Raw genomic sequence first — 26,443 nt, 5'->3', positions numbered from 1 at the left:
ACAACAAAGACATGGAGACTCCAGGTGACAAAGGCATGGATGCCTTTGCACGCATGCAAATTGTCCCTAGTCTGACTTTCTAGTCTCTCATTTGGTAACACAATCCAGTATTTGTCTGCAATTTGACTGTACTTTTCCGTGTCTCGCTCAGGACAGAGGTGGGTAAGTACGCCATCTACTGTCAGTGGTCGGTAGAGCAGACGCAGCAGAAGGGTGACGGAGATCCTGTCTATCCTTCTTAGGAACCCCTACCACCACTCTGCCCTTCAGTCTATCGGTTCACTTCCTCAACAACACAAACCAGGTCTCTTTACCAGTTAGTGTACACAGAGAGAGAGAGAGAGAGAGGAGAGAGCGAGAGACAGAGAGAGAGAGAGAGAGAGAGAGAGAGAGAGAGAGAAATACGAAACTCGTATGGTCCAGGCGGCGTCAGTAGCAAGGCACTTCAGGCATGCGCAGACCAGCTCGCATTACTGACCTTTTCTATTGTATTTTGACTGCGTGTTTGTTTATTCCATGTGTAACTCTGTTGTTTGTGTCGCACTGCTTTGCTTTATCTTGGCAAGGTCGCAGTTGTAAATGAGAACTTGTTCTCAACTAGCCTACCTGGTTAAATAAAGGTGAAATAAAAAAAGATATAAAAATGCCTGAAACACTACCGTAGGACCTCCACTGAGGAACAGCTCGGGTAACCTGCTGGAATGTGTTCTATTATACAGACCTGGGTTCAAATACTTTTAGCTGGGTTTGATTGAGGTTTCCTGGCGCAATGGAACCAATAGAATAGTTGTAAAAGTGTGAATCCCGCTCATCTGGCACTCAGAGGAGGCTAAAGCAAACACTGAAAGTATTTGAAAGATTTTAAATAATATTTGGACACAGGTCTGGTATTATATCCTTCTCTACCCAAGTTTCACACACCATTCTAGGGGGATTTCTATTCTCTCTCGGTCTGACTCTCACATACTTTCTGTTATTTATTAACCCCCTCACATACTCTGTCAATGATGAATGACCTTCTCCCACCCCCCAGGCAACTGTACCGGTGTCTGTCAACCCGATGGGCATCACTCAGGGGTCGAAGTTCATCCGAGTGTGTATACATCTACCTGACTGTGGCCAGGAAGTGGCCTCTCTTCGGGGCCAAGCTGTTTGAAGCTGAGGTAGGTGCGTGCGTACTGGACAAAGACCAATGAAGTTCTTTAAAAATACTTCCGCAGTTCTTTAAAAATACTTTAGCGTTAAGATTTCAATTCACTGGAACTATGGAGCCTAGCCCAAACCATGAAAAACACCATCAGAACATTATTCCTTTTCCACCAAACTTTACAGTTGGCATTATGCATTGGAGCAGGTAGCGTTCTTTTGGCATCCGTCAAACGCAGATTTGTCCGTCGGACTGCCATGGAAACCCATTTCACGAAGCTCCCGACGAACAGTTATTGTGCTAACGTGGCTTCCAGAGGCAGTTTGGAACTCGGTAGTGAGTGTTGCAACTGAGGAGAGACGATTTTTACGTGCTACGTGCTTCAGCACTCAGCGGTCCCGTTCTGTGAGCTCGTGTAGCCTACCACTTTGCGGCGGAGCCATTGTTGCTCCTAGATGTTTCCAGTGCACAATAAAAGCACTTACAGTTGACCTGTGAACTGACTTGTTCTTTTTTTCCCCCTCATCAATCTACACAAAATACCCCATAATGACAAAGCAAAAACTGTTTTTAACTTTGGCTAATTTATTAAAAATGTAAATGTGCATTGTTGAAGCCCCTTTGGCAGCGATTACAGTCTTGAGTCTTACTGGGTATAACGCTACAAGCTTGGCACACCTGTATTTGGGGAGTTTCTCCCATTCTTCTCTGCAAATCCTCTCAAGCTCTGTCAGTTGCTACACAGCTATTTTCAAGTCTCTCCAGAGATGTTTTATCAGGTTCAAGTCCGGGCTCTGGCTGGGCCACTTAAGGACATTCAGAGACTTGTCCCGGAGCCACTTCTGCATTGTCTTGGCTGTGTGTTTAGGGTCGTTGTCCTGTTGGAAGGTGAGCACCTGAGCACTCTGGAGCAGGTTTTCATCAAGGATCTCTCTTTACTTTGCTCCGTTCATCTTTGCCTCGATCCTGACTAGTCTCCAGGTCCCTGCCGCTGAAAAACATTGCCACAGCATGAGGCTGCCACCACCATGCTTCACCGTAGGGATGGTGCCAGGGTTCATCCAGACGTGACGCTTAGCATTCAGGCCAAGCAGGCTGTCATGTGCATTTTACTGAGAAGTGGCTTCCGTCTGGCCACTCTACCATAAAGGCCTGATTGGTGGAGTGCTGCAGAGATGGTTTTCCTTCTGAAAGGTTCTCCCATCTCCACAGAGGAACTCTAGACCTCTGTCAGAGTGAACATTGGGTTCTTGGTCACCTCCCTGACCAAGGCCCTTCTCCCTCGATTGCTCAGTTTAGGAAGAGTCTTGGTGGTTCCAAACTTCTTCCATTTAAGAATGATGGTAGCCACTGTGTTCTTGGGGACCTTTAATGCAGCAGACAATTTTTGTTACCCTTCCCCCTCAGATCTGTGCCTCGACACAATCCTGTCTCAGCGCTTTACAGACAATTCCTTTGACCTCATGACTTGGTTTTTGCTCTGACATGCACTGTCAACTGTGGGACCTTATATACAGTACCAGTAAAAAGTTTGGACACACCTACTCATTCAAGGGTTTTTCTTTATTTTCCCTATTTTTTACATTGTAGAATAATAGTGAAGACATCGAAACTAGGAAATAACCCATGTGGAATCATGTAGCAACCAAAAAAAGTGCTAAACAAATCAAAATATATTTTAGATTTTAGATTCTTCAAAGTAGCCACCCTTTGCCTTGATGACAGCTTTGCACACTCTTGGCGTTTCCTCAACCAGCTTCATGAGGTAGTCACCTGGAATGCATTTCAATTAACAGGTGTGCCTTGTTAACAGTTCATTTGTGGAATTTCTTTGCTTCTTAATGTGTTTGATCCAATCAGTTGTGTTGTGACAAGGTAGGGTTGGTATACAGAAGATAGACCTATTTGGTAAAAGACCAAGTCCATATTATGTCAAGAACAGCTGAAATAAGCAAAGAGAAACTACAGTCCATCATTACTTTAAGACATGAAGGTCAGTCAATCCGGAAAATGTCAAGTTTTCCCAAGTGCAGTCGCAAAAACCATCAAGCGCTATGATGAAACTGGCTCTCATGAGGACCGCCACAGGAAAGGAAAACCCAGAGTTACCTCTGCTGCTGAGGATAAGTTAAATAGAGTTAACTGCACCTCAGATTGCAGCCCAAATAAATGCTTCACTGAGTTCAAGTAACAGACACATCTCAACATCAACTGTTCAGAGGAATGAATCAGGCTTCATGGTTGAATTGCTGCAACAAAGAAACCACTACTAAAGGACATCAATAATAAGAAGAGACTTGCTTGGGCCAAGAAACACGAGCAATGGACATTAGACCGGTGGAAATCTGTCCTTTGGTCTGATGAGTCCAAATTAGATTTAGACACATCTCAATATCAACTGTTTAGAGGAGACTGCGTGAATCAGGCCTTCGTGGTCGAATTGCTACAACAACAATAAAACACTTCTAAAGGACGCCAATAAGAGACCCTGGGTCTCGACCCCGCCCTGTGCAACTGGGTCCTGGACTTGCTGACGGGCCGCCCCCAGGTGGTGAGGGTAGGTAACAGCATCTCCACCCCGCAGATCCTCAACACTGGGGCCCCACAAGGGTGCGTTCTGAGCCCTCTCCTGTACTCCCTGTTCACCCACGACTGGGTGGCCATGCACGCCTCCAACTCAATCGTCAAGTTTGCAGACGACAATACAGTGGTAGGTTTGATTACCAACAACGACGAGACGGCCTACAGGGAGGAGGTGAGGGCCCTCGGAGTGTGGTGTCAGGAAAATAACCTCACACTCAACGTCAACAAAACAAAGGAGATGATCGTGGACTTCAGGAAACAGCAAAGGGAGCACCCCCCTATCCACATCGACGGGASAGTAGTGGAGAGGGTAGTAAGTTTTAAGTTCCTCGGCGTACACATCACGGACAAACTGAATTGGTCCACCCACACAGACAGCGTGGTGAAGAAGGCAGTTAACTCACTATTCCTAGGCCATCATTGTAATTAAGATTTTGTTCTTAACTGACTTGCCTAGTTAAATAAAGGTTAAATGGGAAAAAAATAGATATATAGATAAAAAGTAGTATGCATTATTTGCATTGAATGACATAGAGATGTTCACCTGTTGTTATTTCTCTGTGCTCTCCCCTGATTTGTCTCTCTGTCCATGTGATTGTTCAGTCCACCATGCCCTCTTCAGAGCAGGATGCCTGCCTGTGGCAGGCAGTGCATGAGGATGGCATTAGCTCATTTATATCTCTGTCTTTACCAGTGAAGACGATATTCGTCTTTGGGTTTATGCATAGTTTCCTGTGGTCTCCTGCTCGTCTTTCTTCTCACTACGCCTATCAGTCTCCATGTTCCATTTTACTGTGTAGAAACTACTGGTGTCCCATCCTTATAAGAACCTGATTATGTTTGGAGCCTGCAGACAGGACTTTATGCTAATTGTAAGCCAGAGCATCGGCAGTAATGCTACCAAAGACAAGCCCACAGAGAAACACCTGTTCACCATGGTCACCTCCAGGGTAAGTGTGTGTGAGGCACACAGACATAGACACACACTCTCTCTCTCTCTCTCTCTCTCTCTTGTGTGCTTTCACTCTCCTACTCTCTCTCTCTCTCTCTCTCTCTCTCTCACCGCAGCCACTTCCAGAGTCAGAGGCTCAAATTAGCTGTGCATGTTGATTTGCACTCATGTGAGGAGGTCCCGTTTTGTTTTGAAGATCAGGGAGATGACCCTTCTCATCTCCAGCTACATCGACAGCGCCCATCAACAAACAGAAAGCCACTCCCCACCACCTCTCTGCCCTCGTCTTCCTGGTGGCTCAGCCTGTCAATCTCAAGAGCAAAACGCTAAGGAGCAAGTCAACACCAGCGGTGTGCAGACCTAGCAAGGCACCTACTCTCCTGTGATCCCCTCCAAGGTTAGTGTGTGATAAACACACACTCACTCACCCTCTCTCTTGAGAGCTCTCGCTCTCCTCCTACTCTCTCTCTCTCTCCCTCCTGTGATCGCCCCCTACAGGCTGTAAGTACAACTACATATATCAGGCCAGGGGATCAGCAGCGTACGTGGAATTAGTGTTGCGTTCAGTAGGTACAAAATGGATTGAAACAGGGAGGCACAATCTTAACCTGTCCAATGAGAAACAACCATTTTCTTTTTACGTTGTGGCTTAATGAACACCACCCAGTCTCTTCTCTGTTCTCATGACAGGGGACTGAGGAACTCCAGTGCAGAGACTTATGACATGGTACAATGGTCAATGGTGAGCCATGTCTCATCACAGGACACTTTCATTCATTCAGCTGTTGATTCTTCTCTTCACGCACCAAAGAGCAATGTCAGTCTTAATTATTGACAGAGAGCCTTAAGCTCCAAAGCCTTCTGTGGTTTAAGCATTTAAGTATCTTCTATTGCTTGTTTTATATTCTTTGTGTATATATATATATATACCGTTCAAAAGTTTGCGGTCACTTAGAAATGTCCTTGTTTTTGAAAGAAACATTTTTGTACATTAAAATAACATCAAATTGATCAGAAATACAGTGTTGACATTGTTAATGTTGTAAATGACTATTGTAGCTGGAAACGACAGATTGTTTTATGGAATATCTTCAGAGGCCCATTATGAGCAACCATCACTCCTGTGTTCCAATGGCACGTTGTGTTAGCTAATCCAAGTTTATCATTTTGAAAGGCTAATTCATCATTAGAAAACCCTTTTGCAATTATGTTAGCACAGCTGAAAACTGTTGTTCTGATTAAAGAAGCAATACAACTGGTCTTCTTTAGACTAGTTGAGTATCTGGAGCATCAGCATTTGTGGGTTTCGAATACAGGCTCAAAATGGCCAGAAACAAATAACTTTCCTCTACAACTAGACAGTCTATTCTAGTTCTGAGAAATGAAGGCCATTCCATGTGAGAAATTGCCAAGAAACTGAAGATCTCGTACAGCGCTGTGTACTACTCCCTTCACAGAAAAGTGCAGACTGGCTCTAACCAGAATAGAAAGAGGAGTGGGAGGCCCCGGTGTACAACTGAGCAAGAGGACAAGTACATTAGAGTGTCTAGTTTGAGAAACAGATGCCTCACAAGTCCTCAACTGGCAGCTTCATTAAATAGTACCCGCAAAACACCAGTCTCAACGTCAACAGTGAAGAGGCGACTCCAGGATGCTGGCCTTCTAGGCAGAGTTGCAAAGATAAAGCCATATCTCAGACTGGCCAATAAAAATAAAAGATTAAGATGGGCAAAAGAACACCGACACTGGGCAGAGATATGTTTTTTTCTTTGCAGCTCTGCCTAGAAGGCAAAAACAAGGACTTTTCTAGGTGACGCCAAACTTTTGAACGGTAGTGTGTGTGTATATATATATACACACACACACAGTTGAAGTCAGAAGTTTACATACACCTTAGCCAAATACATTTCTACTCAGTTTTTCACAATTCCTGACATTTAATCCTCATAAAAATTCCGTGTCTTAGGTCAGTTAGGATCACCACTTTATTTTAAGAATGTGAAATGTCAGAATAATAGTAGAGAGAATGATTTATTTCAGCTTTTATTTCTTTCGTCACATTCCCAGTGGGTCAGAAGTTTACATACACTCAATTAGTATTTGGTAGCCTTGCCTTTAAATTGTTTAACTTGGGTCAAACGTTTCGGGTAGCCTTCCACAATAAGTTGGTTGAATTTTGGCCCATTCCTCCTGACAGAGCTGGTGTAACTGAGTCAGGTTTGTAGGCCTCCTTGCTTGCACATGCTTTTTCAGTTCTGCCCACAAATTGTCTGAAGGATTGAGGTCGGGGCTTTGTGATGGCAACTCCAATACCTTGACTTTGTTGTCCACAACTTTGGAAGTATGCTTGGGGTTATTGTCCATTTGGAAGACCCATTTGCGACCAAGCTTTAGCTTCCTAACTGGAATGTCTTGAGTGTCTTGAGATGTTACTTCAATATATCCACAATTTTCCTCCATCATGATGCCATCTATTTTGTGAAGTGCACCAGTCCCTCCTGCAGCAAAGCACCCCSACAACATTATGCTGCCACCCCCGTGCTTCACGGTTGGGATGGTGTTCTTCAGCTTGCAAGCCCCTCCCTTTTTCCTCCAAACAACGATGGTCATTATGGCCAAACAGTTCTTTTTTTGTTTCATCAGACCAGATAACATTTCTCATAAAAGTACATTCTTTGTCCCCATGTGCAGTTGCAAAGCATAGTCTGTCTTTTTTATGGCGATTTTGGAGCAGTGGCTTCTTTCTTGCTGAGCGGCCTTTCAAGTTATGTCGATATAGGACTCGTTTTACTGTGGATTTGGATACATTTGTACGTGTTTCCTCCAGCATCTTCACAAGGTCCTTTGCTGTTGTTCTGGGATTGATTTGCACTTTTCGCACCAAAGTACGTTCATCTCTAGGAGACAGAACGCGTTTCCTTCCTGAGCGGTATGATGGCTGCGTGGTCCCATGGTTTTTATACTTGCATGCTATTGTTGGTACAGATGAACGTGGTACCTTCAGGCGTTTGGAAATTGCTCCCAAGGATGAACCAGACTTGTAGAGGTCTACAATTTTTTTTATGAGGTCTTGGCTGATTTATTTTGATTTTCCCATGATGTCAAGCAAAAAGGCAGTGAGTTTGAAGGTAGGCCTTGATATACAGTGGGGCAAAAAAGTATTTAGTCAGCCACCAATTCTGCAGGTTCTCCCACTTAAAAAGATGAGAGAGGCCTGTAATTTTCATCATAGGTACACTTCAACTATGACAGACAAAATGAGGAAAAAAATCCAGAAAATCACATTGTAGGATTTTTAATGAATTTATTTGCAAATTATGGTGGAAAATAAGTATTTGGTCAATAACAAAAGTTTATCTCAATACTTTGTTATATACCCTTTGTTGGCAATGACAGAGGTCAAACGTTTTCTGTAAGTCTTCACAAGGTTTTCACACACTGTTGCTGGTATTTTGGCCCATTCCTCCATGCAAATCTCCTCTAGAGCAGTGATGTTTTGGGGCTGTTGCTGGGCAACACGGACTTTCAACTCCCTCCAAAGATTTTCTATGGGGTTGAGATCTGGAGACTGGCTAGGCCACTCCAGGACCTTGAAGTGAGCAAAAATCCCAGAACCACACGGGGGGACCTAGTGAATGATCTGCAGAGAGCTGGGACCAAAGTAACAAAGCCTACCATCAGTAACACACTAGGCCGCCAGGGACTCAAATCCTGCAGTGCCAGACGTGTCCCCCTGCTTAAGCCAGTACATGTCCAGGCCCGTCTGAAGTTTGCTAGAGAGCATTTGGATGATCCAGAAGAAGATTAGGAGAATGTCATATGGTCAGATGAAACCAAAATATAACTTTTTGGTAAAAACTCAACTCGTCGTGTTTGGAGGACAAAGAATGCTGAGTTGCATCCAAAGAACACCAGGCCTACTGTGAAGCATGGGGGTGGAAACATCATGCTTTGGGGCTGTTTTTCTGCAAAGGGACCAGGACGACTGATCCGTGTAAAGGAAAGAATGAATGGGGCCATGTATCGTGAGATTTTGAGTGAAAACCTCCTTCCATCAGCAAGGGCATTGAAGATGAAACGTGGCTGGGTCTTTCAGCATGACAATGATCCCAAACACACCGCCCGGGCAACGAAGGAGTGGCTTCGTAAGAAGCATTTCAAGGTCCTGGAGTGGCCTAGCCAGTCTCCAGATCTCAACTGGATTWTTTTCCTCATTTTGTCTGTCATAGTTGAAGTGTACCTATGATGAAAATTACAGGCCTCTTTCATCTTTTTAAGTGGGAGAACGTGCACAATTGGTGGCTGACTAAATACTTTTTTGCCCCACTGTACATCCACAGGTACACCTCCAATTGACTCAAATGGTGTCAATTAGCCTTTCATAAGCTTCTAAAGCCATGACATAATTTTCTGGAATTTTCCTAGCTGTTTAAAGGCACAGTCTGTAAACAATTGTTGGAAAAATTACTTGTGTCATGCTCAAAGTAGATTTGCCAAAACTATAGTTTGTTCACAAGAAATTTGTGGAGTGGTTGAAAAACGAGTTTTAATGACTCCAACCTAAGTGTATGTAAACTTCCAACTTCAACTTTATATTCATATTTATCATTCATTTAACAGTCCAAAAATGTATGTAGTCATTCCTTATTGGTTCTTTAAAAACAAGTACCATGTAGGATATGATTATTTAGTGGATTTGGGATAACATAGGATGTTGTTTTAGCTAGTTTAACTGCTGTTTTAGCAATCTGGCCTTACGGTTTGATAGATGAAGAGGCTTACTTTATGATAGTTAGTTGTATGTATAGTACATAGATTAAGGAAAGGTTAGTGGTGTAAGTGGCTAGTTTGTGGAGACATCGGAAAGTATGCAATGGAAGTGAGTGATGCACAGTACTGTGGAAGTGGTACAGTAGAGTATTGAGAAAGACTATGCTTTACGAACAGAGTAGTTGGTATGTTATGATATGGTCGCGCCCTCTGGGTTACTGAGTGGAGTGTAGTGTGGTGAAACTGAAATGGTCCGAAACTCAACCTACTAGATTACTGCTAGTTGACCAGTGACCACCATGTTGTTTTCACTTATTCTTTCAGATCAGCCAAGATTAAGAAATAGGAACATAGAACCTGTTTTTTGTCTTAAAGACATCCTCTAGCGATTAAAAAATTTTTTTTTACGATATCCCACGTATTATAGAGTAAGGTACACAAACCAATGCGTAAAAATAAAAATGTTTTGAGCGAAATAGTGTTAAGCAAATCAGGTGTTAAATTAGTTGAAAAGGAGACTGGAGTGCCACAAAGAGGCTGTTGTTCAGTGATAGGATGTGGTGTTTGAGAGAGTGGATTGATGGAATAATATTGAACAGTGATTGAAAAGCATGTGTGCTGTTTCACAAGAATTGTGGGCCTGTGAGGGCAAAGAGACATCTAAGAAAGTAAAACAGAGGTGTTACAGTGGACGTGGGCAGAGTTTGGGAAGGTGTGTCAGTTGACAAGTTCCCTCAGATGACAGGAATTTTAAACCAAAGCATGACTCATTCAATTTTGAATAACTGGAAAGCATATTTCTAGATCAGTATGATCATTTATTAGAACCTGAATCCATTTTAAACTGCTTGTTTCCTATGTGAGTTCTTGATGTATGTCATTCCCAAATACAAGCTTATAATGCACCATCGAGAGCATTCTGACCAGTTACATCTCCACTTGGTATGGAAACTGCTCGGAATCTGACCGTAAGGCGCTACAGAGGGTAGTGCGTACTGGGGTCAAGCTTCCTACCATCCAGGACCTATACACAAGGCGGTGTCAGGAAGGCCCAAAAAATTGTCAAAGACTCCAGTCACCCAAGTCATAGACAGTTCTCTCTGCTACCGCACGGCAGTCGGTACCGGAGCTCCAAGTCTAGGACCAAAAGGCACTTTAACTTCCCCTGATAGGCTGTTCTGTGGTTGATGCTGTGGAGCTTAATAGGGCCTGCCGGGAACTGACACACCCTCATTTCAGGTACGCAGGAGGAAAGGGGACATACAACACCCAAACCTGTCTAAACTAGTTAGAGGCACTTTGTGTTGCTTATGGGAGGCGGGAAACAATGAGATAAAAGGAGAAGAGTTTGAAAGGGGAACATAGGCAAAGCAATTGGTAATGACTATTGAAAATGCCTATTTATTCCTTGATAAAGCTATTTTTGTATATGTGTGTATTTTAGTTCTTATTTAAAGAAAAAAGAGAAATTCCAGTAAGAAAGTCCTTTGTCATTAATGRACCGATTTTACAGTAAGGTGTCCGATTCATTGGTCCAATAATGTAACACTTACAAAGACTTATCCCAAAATGCTACCTACTTGTAGTTGTACTGCTTGTAAAAATTTCCAGAACCAAACACCAAACTAAACAATGTGAGCAAGCTMGGACAGGTTATCCGTTGATAGCTTCTAGTGTTAATGTGGTAATGACCGCCTGTCTGGTACCTTTCAAATACAATACTGTTTAAAAATGTGAATCTTAACCTGACAATATGGCTTATAATKTTTCTCTGTATAACTGCTGATATATAAACTATTAACCAGTCTCGCTACAGAACTCCACTGATGTGCTATGACCTTGTATTTTGACTTAACTTTCTAACACTAAGGGCCTTATATACAGGTTACCATCCTCTCTGTAGACTTGAGTATTATGATGACCTCAACTWGACAAACAGGTTTGACGTAGCGCCAAATGGTTTCAGAGCAGACGTTGACTAACCACATCCCCTCACGAAATAGGTGGGGTCATAGTATCTACACGCAGGCCCTTCTCAGTCAACTGACATGAACATGCATTCTCAAAAAGTAATTTTAGTTCACATGAACAAGCTCAGTGAGATCTTTCATTAAAAATCCCCACATTCAAGATCTGTAATTKATCTACATGAAAAATACGTACATTAGAAAGCCTCCTAAACATAATGATCCCATGACCGTAAGGGCCATGAAGACACTCAGTAGCATTTCCAGAGTATCGCAGATACTGAACATGTGACCGGAGGTGAACACACCCTAGTCTTTTCACCAGCATATCCAAATGGAGTACATTGGTTTGGCGTGTTAAAACCGGTTCTGAAGTATACATTGTGTTTCCTGTTTCCACCCTACCTCATCTGGGATCAAGTCAAGAGTTGTGTAACTAAGCATGTCATGGAGTGAAGTGCACTGTTGGAGCTAGGAACACAAGCATTTAGCTACATCTGCTAAATGTTTGTGACCAAATAAAATGAGTTACAATACATGGATACGTATCACGCAAGACCAATACTAGCCATAAACTTGTTTAGGGGTGACCATGTTAACAGTTTAGATATGTTTTATAGACTTGGTTTGAGTATATTCCTCATTAGTTGGCTGGGAAACAAAGTAATTTCATGCCAATTYTTCCCCTCCCCCATTAGTTTGACTCTGCACAGTAATTTTCCATTGAGACACCTTAAGGTACACCTGGCTATAATGCTGAACACCATTCCATTAAACTCAGTCTAAGAACCCCCTTGTCATTCTAGAGGCAAATAAATTGATTGTAACAAAATTGTAAGGCAAAGCAAAGGATATTTTAAGACTTTATTAATAACAATCCATCAAAACACAATGCATATATGAAACTGTACAGGTTACCATCATTCAGACTTCATTTAATAAAAACATTGATGCATTTAAATCAACCTGGACATGTATCATGTGTTTCTGAAGCACTGTAGCTTTGCCATTTTACAGACATTAGGATTTAAAATGACACCAGTTTATATACAAAGATGCTTGTGGTAGTAACAGTGCCAAATAWAAAGTCCAGTCCTTTACAAACAGCATCCCTCAAGTAACAATATTAAAAACAGCACAATTGCAAACAATGTTTTGTTAAAGGGCTATGTACAAGCTGTTAATATTCCAGCGTAGAACCGACTGGTGAAGGATTGTCTACAGGGCCTCCATCTCTCTGGGCTGAAAGGGAAAGCAACCAAACAAAACATTAGGCATCATGGGGTAAATGGTCTTTCAATGTGCCAGTATGGTTTTCAATTTGGAGAATGTCCTTACTATATACATAAAACCATGACCACAACAGGAACAGCTTATAGACGCAGTGTTTCAAATGCTTCTTTAACCTCGTTATCAGAGGAACATGTTGGACCACTCACCTCCGCCTTGCTGTACTTCTGCTCTCGCTTCCTTGCAAAGAAAAGGACCAGCAGTCCAGCGACCACGGCCAGGATGACCACCACGATGACTGCGATAATGCCCCCGGTCAGCCTCTTCATGGTGAAGGTGGGGGCCTCCTCATCCACATAGTACACCAAGATGTTCTCCATCTCCAGCTTCTGACCGTCCACACTGGGCTCAAACTTTTCTTGGTTGGCGAACAGGGGCAGCACCTTGACCTGGGAATAACAGAATATTCACAGGTCAATAATCTGGGTTTTGATTTGAATATGTTTTATTTAACTGAGATCAGAAGACATGTCGAGGGAGACCACGATATGCGTCACTGAAGTGAAACAGCAAAGGGAGGGGAGAGGTCATGACTTACGTCTTTCTCCATGTAYTAGGCCATACGCGATAGGTCGGCTTTGCGGTCTCCCTTCTCCTTCTTGACGTCGACGACGATCATGCGAGCATCGGGGTCATACTCCACCTCCTTCACAAGGGTCTTGTCAAAGCTGTAACGGGTTTCGATGGCATTTGCAATGGCACTGCAGGAGGACAAAGTTCAGTGAGTAGTTTCATGCACGTGTTAATATTACAGCACTTGTGAAATGTTAAGTTGACACGAATACCATGAAACGGACGTAAATACTTACGCCTGCAACTTATTTACATCCACGGCTTTGCTCACTTCCTTGTGCTTGAGCTCCAGGCGAACCCAACTGGAGGAGAGAGGGACAGGGTTAGATTTCAATACCCAGTACAATTTCCTAGTCATCAGAATTTAGATTCGGCCTATCACTTCCCTTTTCTTAGTCATCCTGAATTTGTGTTTCACAAGCATAATACGTGTGCTCAGTCTGTATACCAGTTAAAGCTGAAGCCACATCCTGCATGAATGATGGCAACCCATGATTCTTAATCTAAATACACATGATAGAAAACTTACTAGGTCTCCACGAGCTTCTCACACTTGAGGTTCTTGTCTCCCTTGTCGGTTCTGCGCACGCCAGCACTGTTGACACACCAACACTCCTCAGTGTTGTTGCACTGTTTGGCATGGAAGGCACCAGTGGCCTCACAGACCGGGTCATAGATACCATCATTGTCCACGAAGGCAGTCTCGACTGGCTTTCCTCCAGTACGAGTGGACAGGTTGTTCTTAGCACGGTACATCTCTGCCTTCATCAGGTAGCATTTGGGGATCACTAACAGAGGGATAAGAGACCTTAAGAATCATTCATAGGCAAAATAACACTGGATGAGAACAAGTCACACCAGTCCCAGAAAAGTTAACCCACAAACCCCTTTTTAAAAATGGATGTAGGCTAGTTGTAATATTTATAACAGGAAGTATTATGTTTCACAAATTAGATTAATGTTGCTTGACATAATGAGAGGTACTTACATGTAGAGCAGTTCAGGTTTTGTTGCATACCAGCTTCAACCATAATGCTACATTGGCAAGGGGTGTCATCGCATGTGGCCCACTTCATACTTTCACATTTGCCTGTGGAAGACAAATTAAACATGAGGCTAGTCTGAAAAACATAATTGGTACAGCCTGAAACGAATACTTGCAAAGTCGTGTACATTTCTTTACAAGCCAGAACATTTTTTTTTTTTTTACATTTAAAAAAGTATGAGATGGTTTTCGGTGCGGTTTGTCCAACAGCTGCCCGATATGAGGCGAAATATCCACACGAAAGTATTGTTTACCCGACTTTTTAGAGACCCGGTAGGTAGCGGTTATATGGTTCGGTACCGAGGTAAAGTTAGGAACATTTACACGACTTCCCAAACATTCGTTTTAGGCTGTATATACCAATTAAATTGTGTATTACAGCCCGACTAATCAGACTACCATGAGGCCAACAACAGGTGATGTAATGGAGTAACAAATAGCCATGTTTATTAGAGCGGAAGCAGTTAAAAACAAGTCCCAAAGGAATTCCCACGGAGGGTGTAGGCCTACAGGTAACGTTAGAGAGCTCGAACTGGGCGTTGGTTACACAGAACAATACCTTCCCGACCCCCCACTCTTTAACGCACCGAAACTAGTCTTGGAGTATAACTATGTCCAATGTATAAAGAAAACATACAATTGTGTAACATGCAACGTCATTGTAATATTTTGCCCATAAACAATTGGTTTATCATAACGAAAAGCTTGATTTGGGCTGGCTGTCTAGGGCTAGGCAGCGAAACGCAGAGGTCAATACAAAAAAAGTTAACTTGTTAGCTATCAATTTTGGGACCGATTGCCTCCAACTATCAAAATTGTCTAGAGATTATGGTTACTTTCTTACACATTTTAAAATGTGTCTTCTCATAAAAAAAATAACTAAATGCTAATAAATATTTCCCTTGTTAAAATGCCTAAATTAAATCAACTTACATTGAGCTGAGGCACCCACTGCGAAAGTCGCAAGAAGAAGTGCAATCCAAATCGTCATGGTAGAAACTTTGAGAACAAATTAAATGTCCTTAGTAAGCGTTGTGACCGTCCAGCACAAAGCACCAAAATGGAGTAAACACCTGAGCGACAGAAGGGTCCTTTTCTTTCCACAGGTGCGGCTCGTCCAACCAGTTGAGATGAACTCCAATGAGATCTTGTTCACCAAACAAGCACGGATACGGATTGGTGAGCAGTGGTGTGTGTAATTACTTAACAAATTCGATATCACCTGTGAAAACACTTAAGCCATCGAATTTATAAAATGTAATACTGTATCTGATACTGACACCTGTAGTTGAAAAATACTTTGATTTCTAAGAACAGAGTCAGTCTCATGACGTCGGCTAATTTAAATAATGAGGACTGTGTGTGGCGTTTTACCTGACTCGCCTTTTTTCCCGTCATTGCCATAGGAAACAAGCTCTCTCTCTCTCTCAATTCAAAGAGGCTTTATTGGCATGGGAAATATTTGTTTTATTGTCAGCAATGTACAGTGTTTTAGCAATGTGCAAATAGTTGTAGTAGGAATAGTGGGGGAAGATAAATCATGGTTTCCAAAACTTGGTCTTTGGGACCCTAATGGGGTGCACATTTTGCCTTTTGCCCTAGTATTACACAGCTGATTCAAACAATCACCTAATCAAGCTTTCTTCTCTTGAGAGCCATGTCTGGTATGTTGACCTCTCTCAATATCAAGGCTATGCTCACTGAGTCTGTACATAGTATCTCTCTCTTGTGTATGTGTGATGTAAACATATGTTTTTCATGGCAATAAAGCCCTTTGAATTTAATTAAGAGAGAAAGATAGAAAGAGGGTGAGAAAGATGGAGAACAATATAATTTAGAAAATACAAACATTTATATAATCAAACTACTGCCAATGAGTTTTTCTCGGATCCCAAAATTGAGATCCGAACCGAATTCGTTAAATTCATACCTGACCCCAACTGGATCCGATCTTTTAAAAAATATGTATATCCAAGGTGGACCAGATCCGACCCAAAACATGTCCGAGCTGAGAGAGAATTAGATCCAAATGGGGGTGGGTCTGTATCGCATAAAATGCAGATTTATTGCCTCGCAAGCCAGCGAAATAGTTTTTACTTGTCTGACAGTAAACTTTAACTGTGCATTTTCAGTTGTATTTAAAATTATTTATTTGTGCTCTACAGCTTTGCATTTTCATAATGACACCCCAATAGTTAGATGTAGAACGTTGAGGTTTTCAGAAATGTTTGCCTTGTTTCTGTTGACCAAATATTTTAGTAGGATTTCTTTTTTTATGTGCCTGACTGCAAGCATGCTGCAAATAGTTAACTTTTGTCTCTAACCTAATATTCCGCAGGCCTATTCTTTTACTGAGAAACATTACAATCTATCCTATTTAACTGCTTTGATCAACATTGATTTAGACTAAAGGTAGGCTATAGCCTGTTTGACCAATTCAAAATCAAATTTGAATAGGCTATGGAAGGATTGCGTCTCCCATCTGCATTCCAGTGTCATTTTCAACAATTGGGATTTGTAGGTCTAAGGTTAGTAGGCTATTCCCGCTATGACAAAGCTATATTTGGATGTAGAATATTGAGTTTATCAGAGATCGGTTCATTTGTTTCTGTTGACTGAATATGAGATTAGAAGACTTTTATTTTGTGAGTTTAGGATACTAGTGAGTGTTGTGTGTTAGACATATTTTGGTAGGTTTTAACTCAGGTRTAACTCAATATAATAATCTAATATGTTTTGTTCTAAATGAAATGTTTAGGCCTACAGAATCAGCCTGAGGTTGTTTTGGTTGCGGGTTTGACAGAAAAGTCATCCACGCCACAGCTGTGTAGGTCTACTGTCCAAGAGAGTTAATAAAATATTAATCAGTAGCTCTGTTTCCATCCAATTGGCAACAGATTTTCATGGGAAATTTCTGAAAGGGATCTAACCCTTGATTCAAGAGTTAACTACAAAATGTCTCAGGTTGATCCGTGAAGACCTCTAATGAGAGGTAATCAMAATATGTATTAACGGTAGGCTATTTTGAGAATCAAAATGTATAAATGAGGAGACATTTATTTTCCCTACAATGATTACACCCTGCTGTTCTATATATATATATATACACACAGTATCATTTGAACAACCCAGGTTTWAAAAAAAATAATCCCAAAACCAAAGGTAGAAACAACAGCACTGACGGAAGTCTCCATGGTGATGACTAATTTGGCWATGAGTCATATTTCTCAGATGGATCAGATAAAGCAGTGTGGAAAATAATTTAGGCTACTCATCTACCAGTGGAGAATGTATCATACAACATGACTAAACATGAGTTTTATCTGAAGTACGATCATTTCAAAGATTTCTGATCAGAAAATAAAAAAGGTATATCAAAACACTATTCAGGGGATTATTCCACCTGGGAACTAAAATGATAAACCAGACAGGTAGTTTACCTTTAACTGGCCTTATCAACACAGTAGTACTTTATTACCTATATTATCTACCTGTAGCCTTTATCTCACCACACAGCTGATTAGCAGGTCTACCAGTGAATAGCCTCTGCCAAGTTCCCAACAACCTGATATTACGGTTTTCAGAGGAAATGGAAAGAGAGCCTGTGACTAAACTTCCGCTTTTGGAAGTTAACAAGGCGACACTCCATCTTAACTCCTCCTCCACATTTACTGGATTGGTTAAACAGTGTAGAAGAGAAACTCACCCAAATGWTTTTTTTTCTTCTGGTCAAGACCAGTAGGCCTATGTAAGGGATCTAATTTCAGACCTTTATTTTATGCCAGCTATGTTAGGTTAACAAGTGAAGTACCTACAATGAGACCACAAAGCGTCTCAGATTAGGAGGGCTGATCTAGGATCAGATTCTCCTTGTTGACCATAATGAATAAGAAGAGAGACTTGATCCTAGATCAGCGCTCCTACTCTGAGACGCTTTGTGAATGCAGGCCCTGATTCCTAGTGCCGATTTTAGAATGTAAATCTTGGTGGGGCAAACTTTTGTTTGTTGTTGATGCATGCCAGCAAAGCCACTACACAACACAAAACTAAACAATACATTAACTGCACTATAACGGTGACAAACGGTGCCCACAAACTGTTAGGGTCTACATAAAGCTGTCACATAAGCAGAGCTTTCTCTTCAGCACCATGGAGTGAATCCTTACCACTGCTACACCTGGCTATCAGCGGAGCCTTGTCTGGCAGCGGAACAGTTAATTCAGCCTCATTTACAGCCTTTTTAAAAAACATAGCTGATATGGCTGACTTGCTTGAACAAATCTGGTTTCTACTGACAATTGAGATGTACAAATTATGGCATAAGGGAACGATGAGCAGATAAGAGACAGTCCGTAATTTCGATTAAGACATTAATGAGCGAGCTAAGACGGACGTAGTCAATTTAACTATATGTTCAGCACTTTTGAAATGTACAGCGACAGAATTCAGAACATGGCCCGTTCTTACAGTGTTCTTCCTGTACACTAAGTCAGAACTCTAGGATAAATAAAGGGGCATACAGTATAAGCAGACAATGAAAGCTCTTACAATATTTGAAGATTACATTTCTCTAAAACAGGATATAGGCTACATGTGCACCACCAAGTCAGAACAGTAGGTTAAGTTGTGAAGGGGAAAGGGACAACATTATTAGGGTGAGGCACATGGGCTGCTAACAGCGTACTACACAACATACACTTAGTATTACTTTCTTAGCTACAGACAGTATACATATCTCCCTGGCACACAATTTATGCAGCAGCATACAAGACATTTTTGGACTTACTGTTGTTGTGCTGTGCTCACTTGAACAGGAAGGTGGTGTGGCTGTCCTTCTCGTGGGCAAATTTTGTCATGAAACTTTGTCATCAAAGTCTAGCATTCTCTGGATTTGTGGTGCTTTCAAGACAACTGGGAACTCAGAAAAAACAAGGTTGAATCATGACATCAGTGATCTTCAGGTCAGAGCTCTAGAAAGAGGCCCGAGGTCACGACTTGGAATTCTGAGTTGGATGACCGTTCAAAACGTATTTTCCCAGTCAAAGCTCGTTTTTGTCTAAGTTCCCAGGTGTCTTGAACTCACTGAAGTCTGAGATTTCCCAGGTCCCGAGTTTCCAGTTGTTTTGAATGAGTCAAAAGTCATGTTGGATTGACAGCATGGCCAATGTATTCAACATTTTCTGGCTCATGTTACGTGTGAATGTTTATCCTTTTAAGCTTGGATAAGAGGCCCTTAATAGKAAGCAGGGGAAGCAAAATAGTGATTGCTTTGCAATGCTTGCAGTTAGCCAATGATTCCTTCCCAACCACTCATTGTTGAATTTGCAATTTCCAACATGTTGTGTAATGTTTATGTCCAATGGCCAATGAGCACCGATACGTTTTTATCTATAATTTCTCTTCAAAGGACAAGGATTGAAAAGGATTTGCCAGTAGATTGTCAACATTTGTCACGATGATGACTGCTTGTCTAGCTTGCTAGCTAAGATTTTGAAAGTATGATGTTGACATGATCAGTCCAAACAAAGCTAKGGTAGATATAAAGTGATTTGACGTCATTTTATCTGTGACCAATGACCTTGAGCCTTCTTGGATGGGCCCTTCTAATGTAAATCTATGGCAGCACCCAAAGGGGCTTGAACTGCCTAGCTCTCCCTGTAGATTCTGCAGTGATGTAGTGTCCCCATGAGTGACAGAACACTGAGCCAATCAAATCAAATTGTATTAGTCACATGCGCCAAATACAACCTTACAGTGAAATGCTTACTTACGAGCCCCTAACCAACAATGCAGTTTAAAAAGAAATACAGATAAGAATAAGAGATAAAGGTAACAAGTAATTAAAGAGCAATTTATATATATTTTTTAAACTTTATTTAGGAGCAATCATGGCAATCATGGTGCAAGTAGATACGATTACCAACACCTACGCTCTGTATTTTCCGCTGGCTGCCCCTTCACCACAGAAATAAAATGTGCATTTTGGAGCTACTTTACTCAAAAAAGCAAAAAAGAGACCATGTTAAACAGTTTTTTACATTTTTTGAAAACTGGTATGTGACAGGTATTAATGTCGAAATAAAATGCAAAACAGGCAACACATTTTATTTTATTCTTAGCTAATTTGAGATAAAGAGGTGGGGCTCAAAACAGGGGGGACGTCTGCCCAACCTGCCCTGAATGACAGGTCGCAACTGCACGCTGTACAGTTTATGCAAAGGCGTACTTCCTGTTAAACAATAAGCAGCCATGATACATGAAGAATGGAAGCCAACTGTTAAAGGCTTACATCAGATAATTATGAACTACTGTATTCTCAGAATAGCACTGTAAAACACTTCCAACACTTATTTGTAGATGAATCCATCCTGACCAGTGTCCCTTGTCTATTTGGCTCTATCTCTTTACAGTGAGGAGGACAAATGAATGCATCAGGGGACTAGTCCAGTTGTTGTGAGAGGAACGATACATAAAGGTGAGTAATGTGGGTGTTCCCCTTCTCGGCGGTTTCAGGTGTCAGAGAGCTCTCAGATATGGTAGATGTCCTATTGTTTTGGGTCCCTAAGAGAGACAAGAGACAGCAGTGGAGGCACTGAACTGGCACACAGCCTGGGTAAGAAAGGAGGAGAGGACACAGTCACATCCACCTCAGAGAGACGGAAAAGACACACACTTTATATTCGAGAGAAGCCTGCACTCTCAGCCCCAATGAAAGCCTCCTAGACACCGAGAGTATAGAAAAATATGTGGTGAGTACATCTCTGCTCTGATCATAGCCGCGCAAGTAGCGGTGCTGAGGGTACTGCAGCACCCCCCGATAAATCGAAAAAGAAATATATGCAGACGTTCTCAAATTTGTTGGTACCCTTACAGCTCATTGAAATAATGCTTCATTCCTCCTGACAAGTGATTAAATTAAAAGCTATTTTATCATGTATACTTGCATGCCTTTGGTATGTCATAGAATAAAGCAAAGAAGCTGTGAAAAGAGATGAGTTATTGCTTATTCTACAAAGATGTTCTAAAACAGCCTGGACACATTTGTTGGTACACCTTTAGAAAAGATCATAAATAATAGGATTATAGTGATATTTCAAACTAATTTGTTTCTTTAATTAGTATCACACATGTCTCCAATCTTGTAATCAGTCATTCGGCCTATTTAAATGGAGAAAAGTAGTCAATATGCTGTTTGGTYTCATTGTGTGCACCACACTGAACATGGACCAGAGAAAGCAAAGCAGAGATTTGTCTGAGGAGATCAGAAAGAAAATAATAGACGAGCATGGTAAAGGTAAAGGCTACAAGACAATCTCCAAGCAGCTTGATGTTCCTGTGACAACAGTTGAAAATATTATTAAGATGTTTAAGGTCCATGGAACTGTAGCCAACCTCCCTGGGCGCGGCCGCAAGAGGAAAATCAACCCCAGATTGAACAGAAGGATAGTGCGAATGGTAAAAAAAAMAACCAAGGATAACTGCCGAAGAGATGCAAGCTGAACTCCAAGGTGAAGGTACGTCAGTTTCTGATCGCACCATCCGTCGCTTTTTGAGCGAAAGTGTGCTCCATGGAAGAAGACCCAGGAGGACTCGACTTTTGAAAGAAAAACATAAAAAAGCCAGACTGGAATTTGCTAAAAAGCATATTGACYAGCCACAATCCTTTGGACAGATGAGTCAACTGGAGCTTTTTGGCAAGTCACATCAGCTCTATGTTCACAGAAACAAAATTAAGCTTTCAAAGAGAAGAACACCATACCTACAGTGAAACATGGAGGAGGCTCGGTTATGTTTTGAGGCTACTTTGCTGCYCCTGGCACAGGGTGCCTTGAATCTGTGCAGGGCACAATGAAATCTCAAGACTATCAAGGCATTCTGGAGCGAAACGTACTGCCCAGTGTCAGAAAGCTCTGTCTGTCACAGGTCATGGGTCCTCCAACAGGATAATGACCCAACACACACACACAGCTAAAGTCACCCAAGAATAGATAAGAACAAAACATTGGACTATTCTGAAGTGACCTTCTATGAGTCCCGATCTGAATCCTATCGAACATCTATGGAAAGAGCTGAAACTTGCAGTCTGGAGAAGGCACCCATCAAACCTGAGACAGCTGGAGCAGTTTGCTCAGGAAGAGTGGGCCAAACTACCTGTTAACAGGTGCAGGAGTCTCATTGAGAGCTACAGAAAATGTTTGATTGTAGTGATTGGCTCTAAAGGTTGTGCAACAAAATATTAGTTTAAGGGTCCCATAATTTTTGTCCATGTCTCTTTCATTTCTTTTGTTATTTACAATATTATGTTGAGTAAAAAATCTAAAGCAAAGTCTGCTTTCTATTAAATATGGAATAAACAATGGTGGATGCCAATTTACTTTTGTCAGTTTCAAGTTATTTGAGAAAATTGTGCGTTTGTTTTTTGTGGAGGGGTACCAACAAATTTGAGCAGATCTGTGTGTGTGTTTATATATAAACTCAACAGCACCCCCAATCCAAACATCATCCCGTGGACATGGCTATGATACCTGTAGCAACAAATGTCTAGTGGCCTTTTTGAGTCACATTCATATATCATTTTTTTCTGTGACTTGTTGGTGCACACTAACTGACTTACAGACAGATGAGGGTTACTTAAATGATACATTTTGAAATGGTTCCAAATTGGTCATTTAATACTGTGATTTTGAAGTTTTTTTGGGGGGGATCAATTCTTCATGTACTCCGATGTCTGTGATACTGAGCAACAAACGTAAACATAAAGACATTGTCTGATGACAAACTTTTCCCTGTCAAGGGGACCAGAACATTTCCAAAGGGAATCCTTACATCCCAGATCATCGTACCTTGGCCATATTATTTTCCTATCTATAGTCTTTGAGAATTTTTAAAAAATCGATACAAAATGTTTACCTTATCCGTAAGTGAAGGCAATGGTATGTCTCTTTCACCTTCATTTGCCAAGTCGTGATATAGATCATTTGGGTTTTCAACATTGAAACTGGAATGTTGTATCAGAGCAATTCTAATCTAATAGATTTCTGGACCTGAAAACAAATAGCCTACACTTCATGGCCCAGTAACTTACCCACGGAATACAGTGGATACTGTGCTTCATGTTGAAATGTCAGGGTTTGATAGGAGGCAAACATGACCTTTTAGTTTATTGAAACTGTATGACTTTAACTCTACCTACATGTACATATTACCTCAATTACCTAGACAATGTTTTACTTATCTAATTTTTACTTAACACTTCTTTTTTTTTCTTAAAACTGCATTGTTGGTTAAAGGGCTGGTAAGTAAGCATTTCACTGTTGTATTCGGCGCATGTGACAAAGACAATTTGATTTGATTTACTGTGCAGAATAAGGTCCTATGGGGGTGGCAGAAAACAGGGATTGTTTTTTTTATCAGTTTCCTCTATTCAGTGCTTTCAGGGGATGTTTATTTCCAAACTTTCTGGACTTACAAGTCTCATCTATTTGGATGCTCAACAATACAGTCTAAGGCATTATGGGGACATTCTTTGAACAAACAATAAGGGTTTCCAGTAGTGTCCTTTTTCTCAGGTTGTTCATTTTGTGGCCTAATCAAAGAAACAGCAGTTACTGCCAAATTATTAGTCGAAACATTTTACCAAATACCTTTTTGGAATATGTCTTGACATTTTTTATGATACAAATGATCTATATTTCCAACACAAATATGAATAGCAACTACCGCTCTGTCATTTATTTCAGTTTCCTCCCTATTTTATCCTATCGATGCTTAGCAACATTCCGGTTATAACGGGAGAACAGTATCAGTKGTTTTTCAGTGATCTCCTGTGGTGGGGTTGATTCTTGTCTCAAAAATAGGCTTCATGTTAAGGTAGTAGTAGACCTTGCGCTAATGTTTGGAGTGGAAGTGGGTACGGAAACAAAAAGGACCCTAAGAAATGGAACAAATACTCTACCACCATTAAGCACAAGAAGGAATTGGGGCCGGAACGACAACCTCTCCCTCAATGTCAGTAAGACCAAAGAGCTGATCGTGGACGACACACAGACGGGACTATGCATTTTCACTGTACTCTTTTTCCTGCATGTTACCACTGCTAAGACTGGTGTGTCTTTGTGCAGTGCTGGGATACTGCTCTGTAGGTGAGTCGGTCCACGATCTGGTCGCATGTCATCTTGACTGTAGTCGTCTCTCTCTTTATCAGTTACATTTTGTTTTGGTCTAGTATAGTATATGAGTTCTAAATAAACGAACTGCCTCAATACGTTTATCTCTATCCAAATAATGCTTCTCTCCCCTCTTTCTCTTTCTCTCTCTAGTTGCTCAGCTGAGTGACTAGGAATCGGTGGGAAGTAAATGCCACACCCACGTCGAGTCCCTCAAGGCTGAAGTCAATGACTGTGTATATGTGTGTCAGATTGGCTACCATGGAGATGGACTACTGGGTGAGGACATTGACGAGTGTGTTACTGGCCTCCACGGCTGCCACTCAAAGGCACATTACACAACACACTGAGCAGCTGCAGCTGTGTGTGTCTGGATGGCTACCTCGGCGACAGAGTCCAATGAAAGGACATCGACAAATGCCAGACTACTAACCTCTGTACGAATAGAGGAGGGCAAGACTGCAAGTACATAAGAGGCTTCAATGGAAATGGGTTTCAGTGCACGAACATTGACGAAATGCACAAACCGTGGCATCTGCCATGGGAATGCCGCCTGTCACAGCGTGGCTGTAGTGGAGCGGGTTGAGAGCTTCAAGTTCCTCGGTGTCCACATCACTAAGGACATATCATGGTCCACACACACCCAAACAGTTGTAAAGAGGGCACGACAACACCTCTTCCCTCTCAGGAGGCTGAAAAGATTTGGCATGGGTTCTCAGATCCTCAAAAAGTTCTACAGCTGCACCATTGAGAGTATCTTGACTGGCTACATTACCGCTTGATATGGCAACTGCTTGGCATCCTACCGTAAGGCGCTACAGAGGGTAGTGCGTACGGCCCAGTACATCACTGGGGCCGAGATCCTTGCTATCAAGGGCCTCTATACCAGGCGGTGTCAGAGGAAGGACCTAAAAATAGTCAAAGACTCCAGCCACCCAAGTTATAGAATGTTTTCTCTGCTACCGCACGGCAAGCAGTACCYGAGCACCAAGTATGGGAGCAAAAGGCTCCTGAACAGCTTCTACCCCCAAGCCATAAGACTGCTGAACAGTTGATCAAATGGTCACTGACTATTTACATTGACCCGCTTTTTATTGCACCYCTCTCTTGCACCGGCTCTATGCACACTCACTGGACTCGACCCATACACACTACACTGACACTCCAACACACTATACGCTCACACACACAAAACACACACGCATATTGACGCCACACAGACACACTTTCACATACGCTGCTGCTATTCTGTTTATTATCTATCCTGATTACCTAGTCACTTTTTCCCCACCTACATGTGTATATTACCTCAACTACCTCGTACTCCTGCTGTAACGTATATGCTAGGAGTCAGGAAGCAGYTGCACAAGGTGAGTTTAATAATGAAAATAAGCAAATAAGCAAAACAGGAGAAGCGTACTGAACGTGAACAAAACCAATAGTGACTGAGGCTGCTGAGGGCTAAATAAAGGGAAAGTAATAAAGGTAACGATGAAGTCCAGGTGTGCGTAATGATAGTTCCCAGGTGTGCGTATTGTTGGTTGCCAGGACCGGTGYTTAGTAAATCGGCGACATCGAGCGCCGGAGAGAGAGAACGGGAGTAGGCGTGACACCTGCACATTGACTTGGTACCGGTACTCCTTGTATAACCTTGTTATTGTTCTTTTGTTGGGTTACTACTTCCTTTTGTATTTTTTTAAACACATTTTTTAAACTTTTTTACTCTGTACTGTTGGGAAAATGCTCGTAAGTAAGTATTTCACGGTAAAGTTGTATTCGGCGCATGTGACAAATAAAATTTGATCTGGTACAAGCAGCTCCTATGTGTACATCTATAACACAGGCTTTAAGGGCAATGGGAACTACCTGTGTCTGGATATACATTTACTTGACATTTTAGTCATTTAGTAGACACTCTTATCCAGAGCAATTAGGGTTAAGTGCTTTGCT

The 26,443-nt window shown here is 41.7% G+C and overlaps 1 protein-coding gene and 1 pseudogene across 1 annotated transcript; one reads left to right on the top strand and one right to left on the bottom strand.

The window, feature by feature from the left end:
- Positions 1-644: 644 nt before the first annotated feature.
- Positions 645-5,068, top strand: LOC139029199 (pleckstrin homology domain-containing family H member 2-like; annotated as a pseudogene).
- A 7,201-nt stretch (positions 5,069-12,269) lies between these two features.
- Positions 12,270-15,705, bottom strand: LOC111978395 (epithelial cell adhesion molecule-like). Its single transcript, XM_024008449.2, is given in 7 exon segments — positions 12,270-12,661; positions 12,859-13,098; positions 13,248-13,410; positions 13,519-13,584; positions 13,812-14,070; positions 14,271-14,372; positions 15,261-15,705. Coding segments are annotated over 7 exon segments (912 nt in total). The 5' UTR covers positions 15,319-15,705; the 3' UTR covers positions 12,270-12,637.
- Between the last annotated feature and the right edge of the window lie 10,738 nt (positions 15,706-26,443).

Source organism: Salvelinus sp. IW2-2015, linkage group LG18 (assembly GCF_002910315.2).
Source record: "Salvelinus sp. IW2-2015 linkage group LG18, ASM291031v2, whole genome shotgun sequence".
NCBI lineage: Eukaryota > Metazoa > Chordata > Actinopteri > Salmoniformes > Salmonidae > Salvelinus > Salvelinus sp. IW2-2015.
The sequence above is the reverse complement of the archived record's forward strand: the minus strand, read 5'-3'. Positions and strand labels throughout refer to the sequence as shown.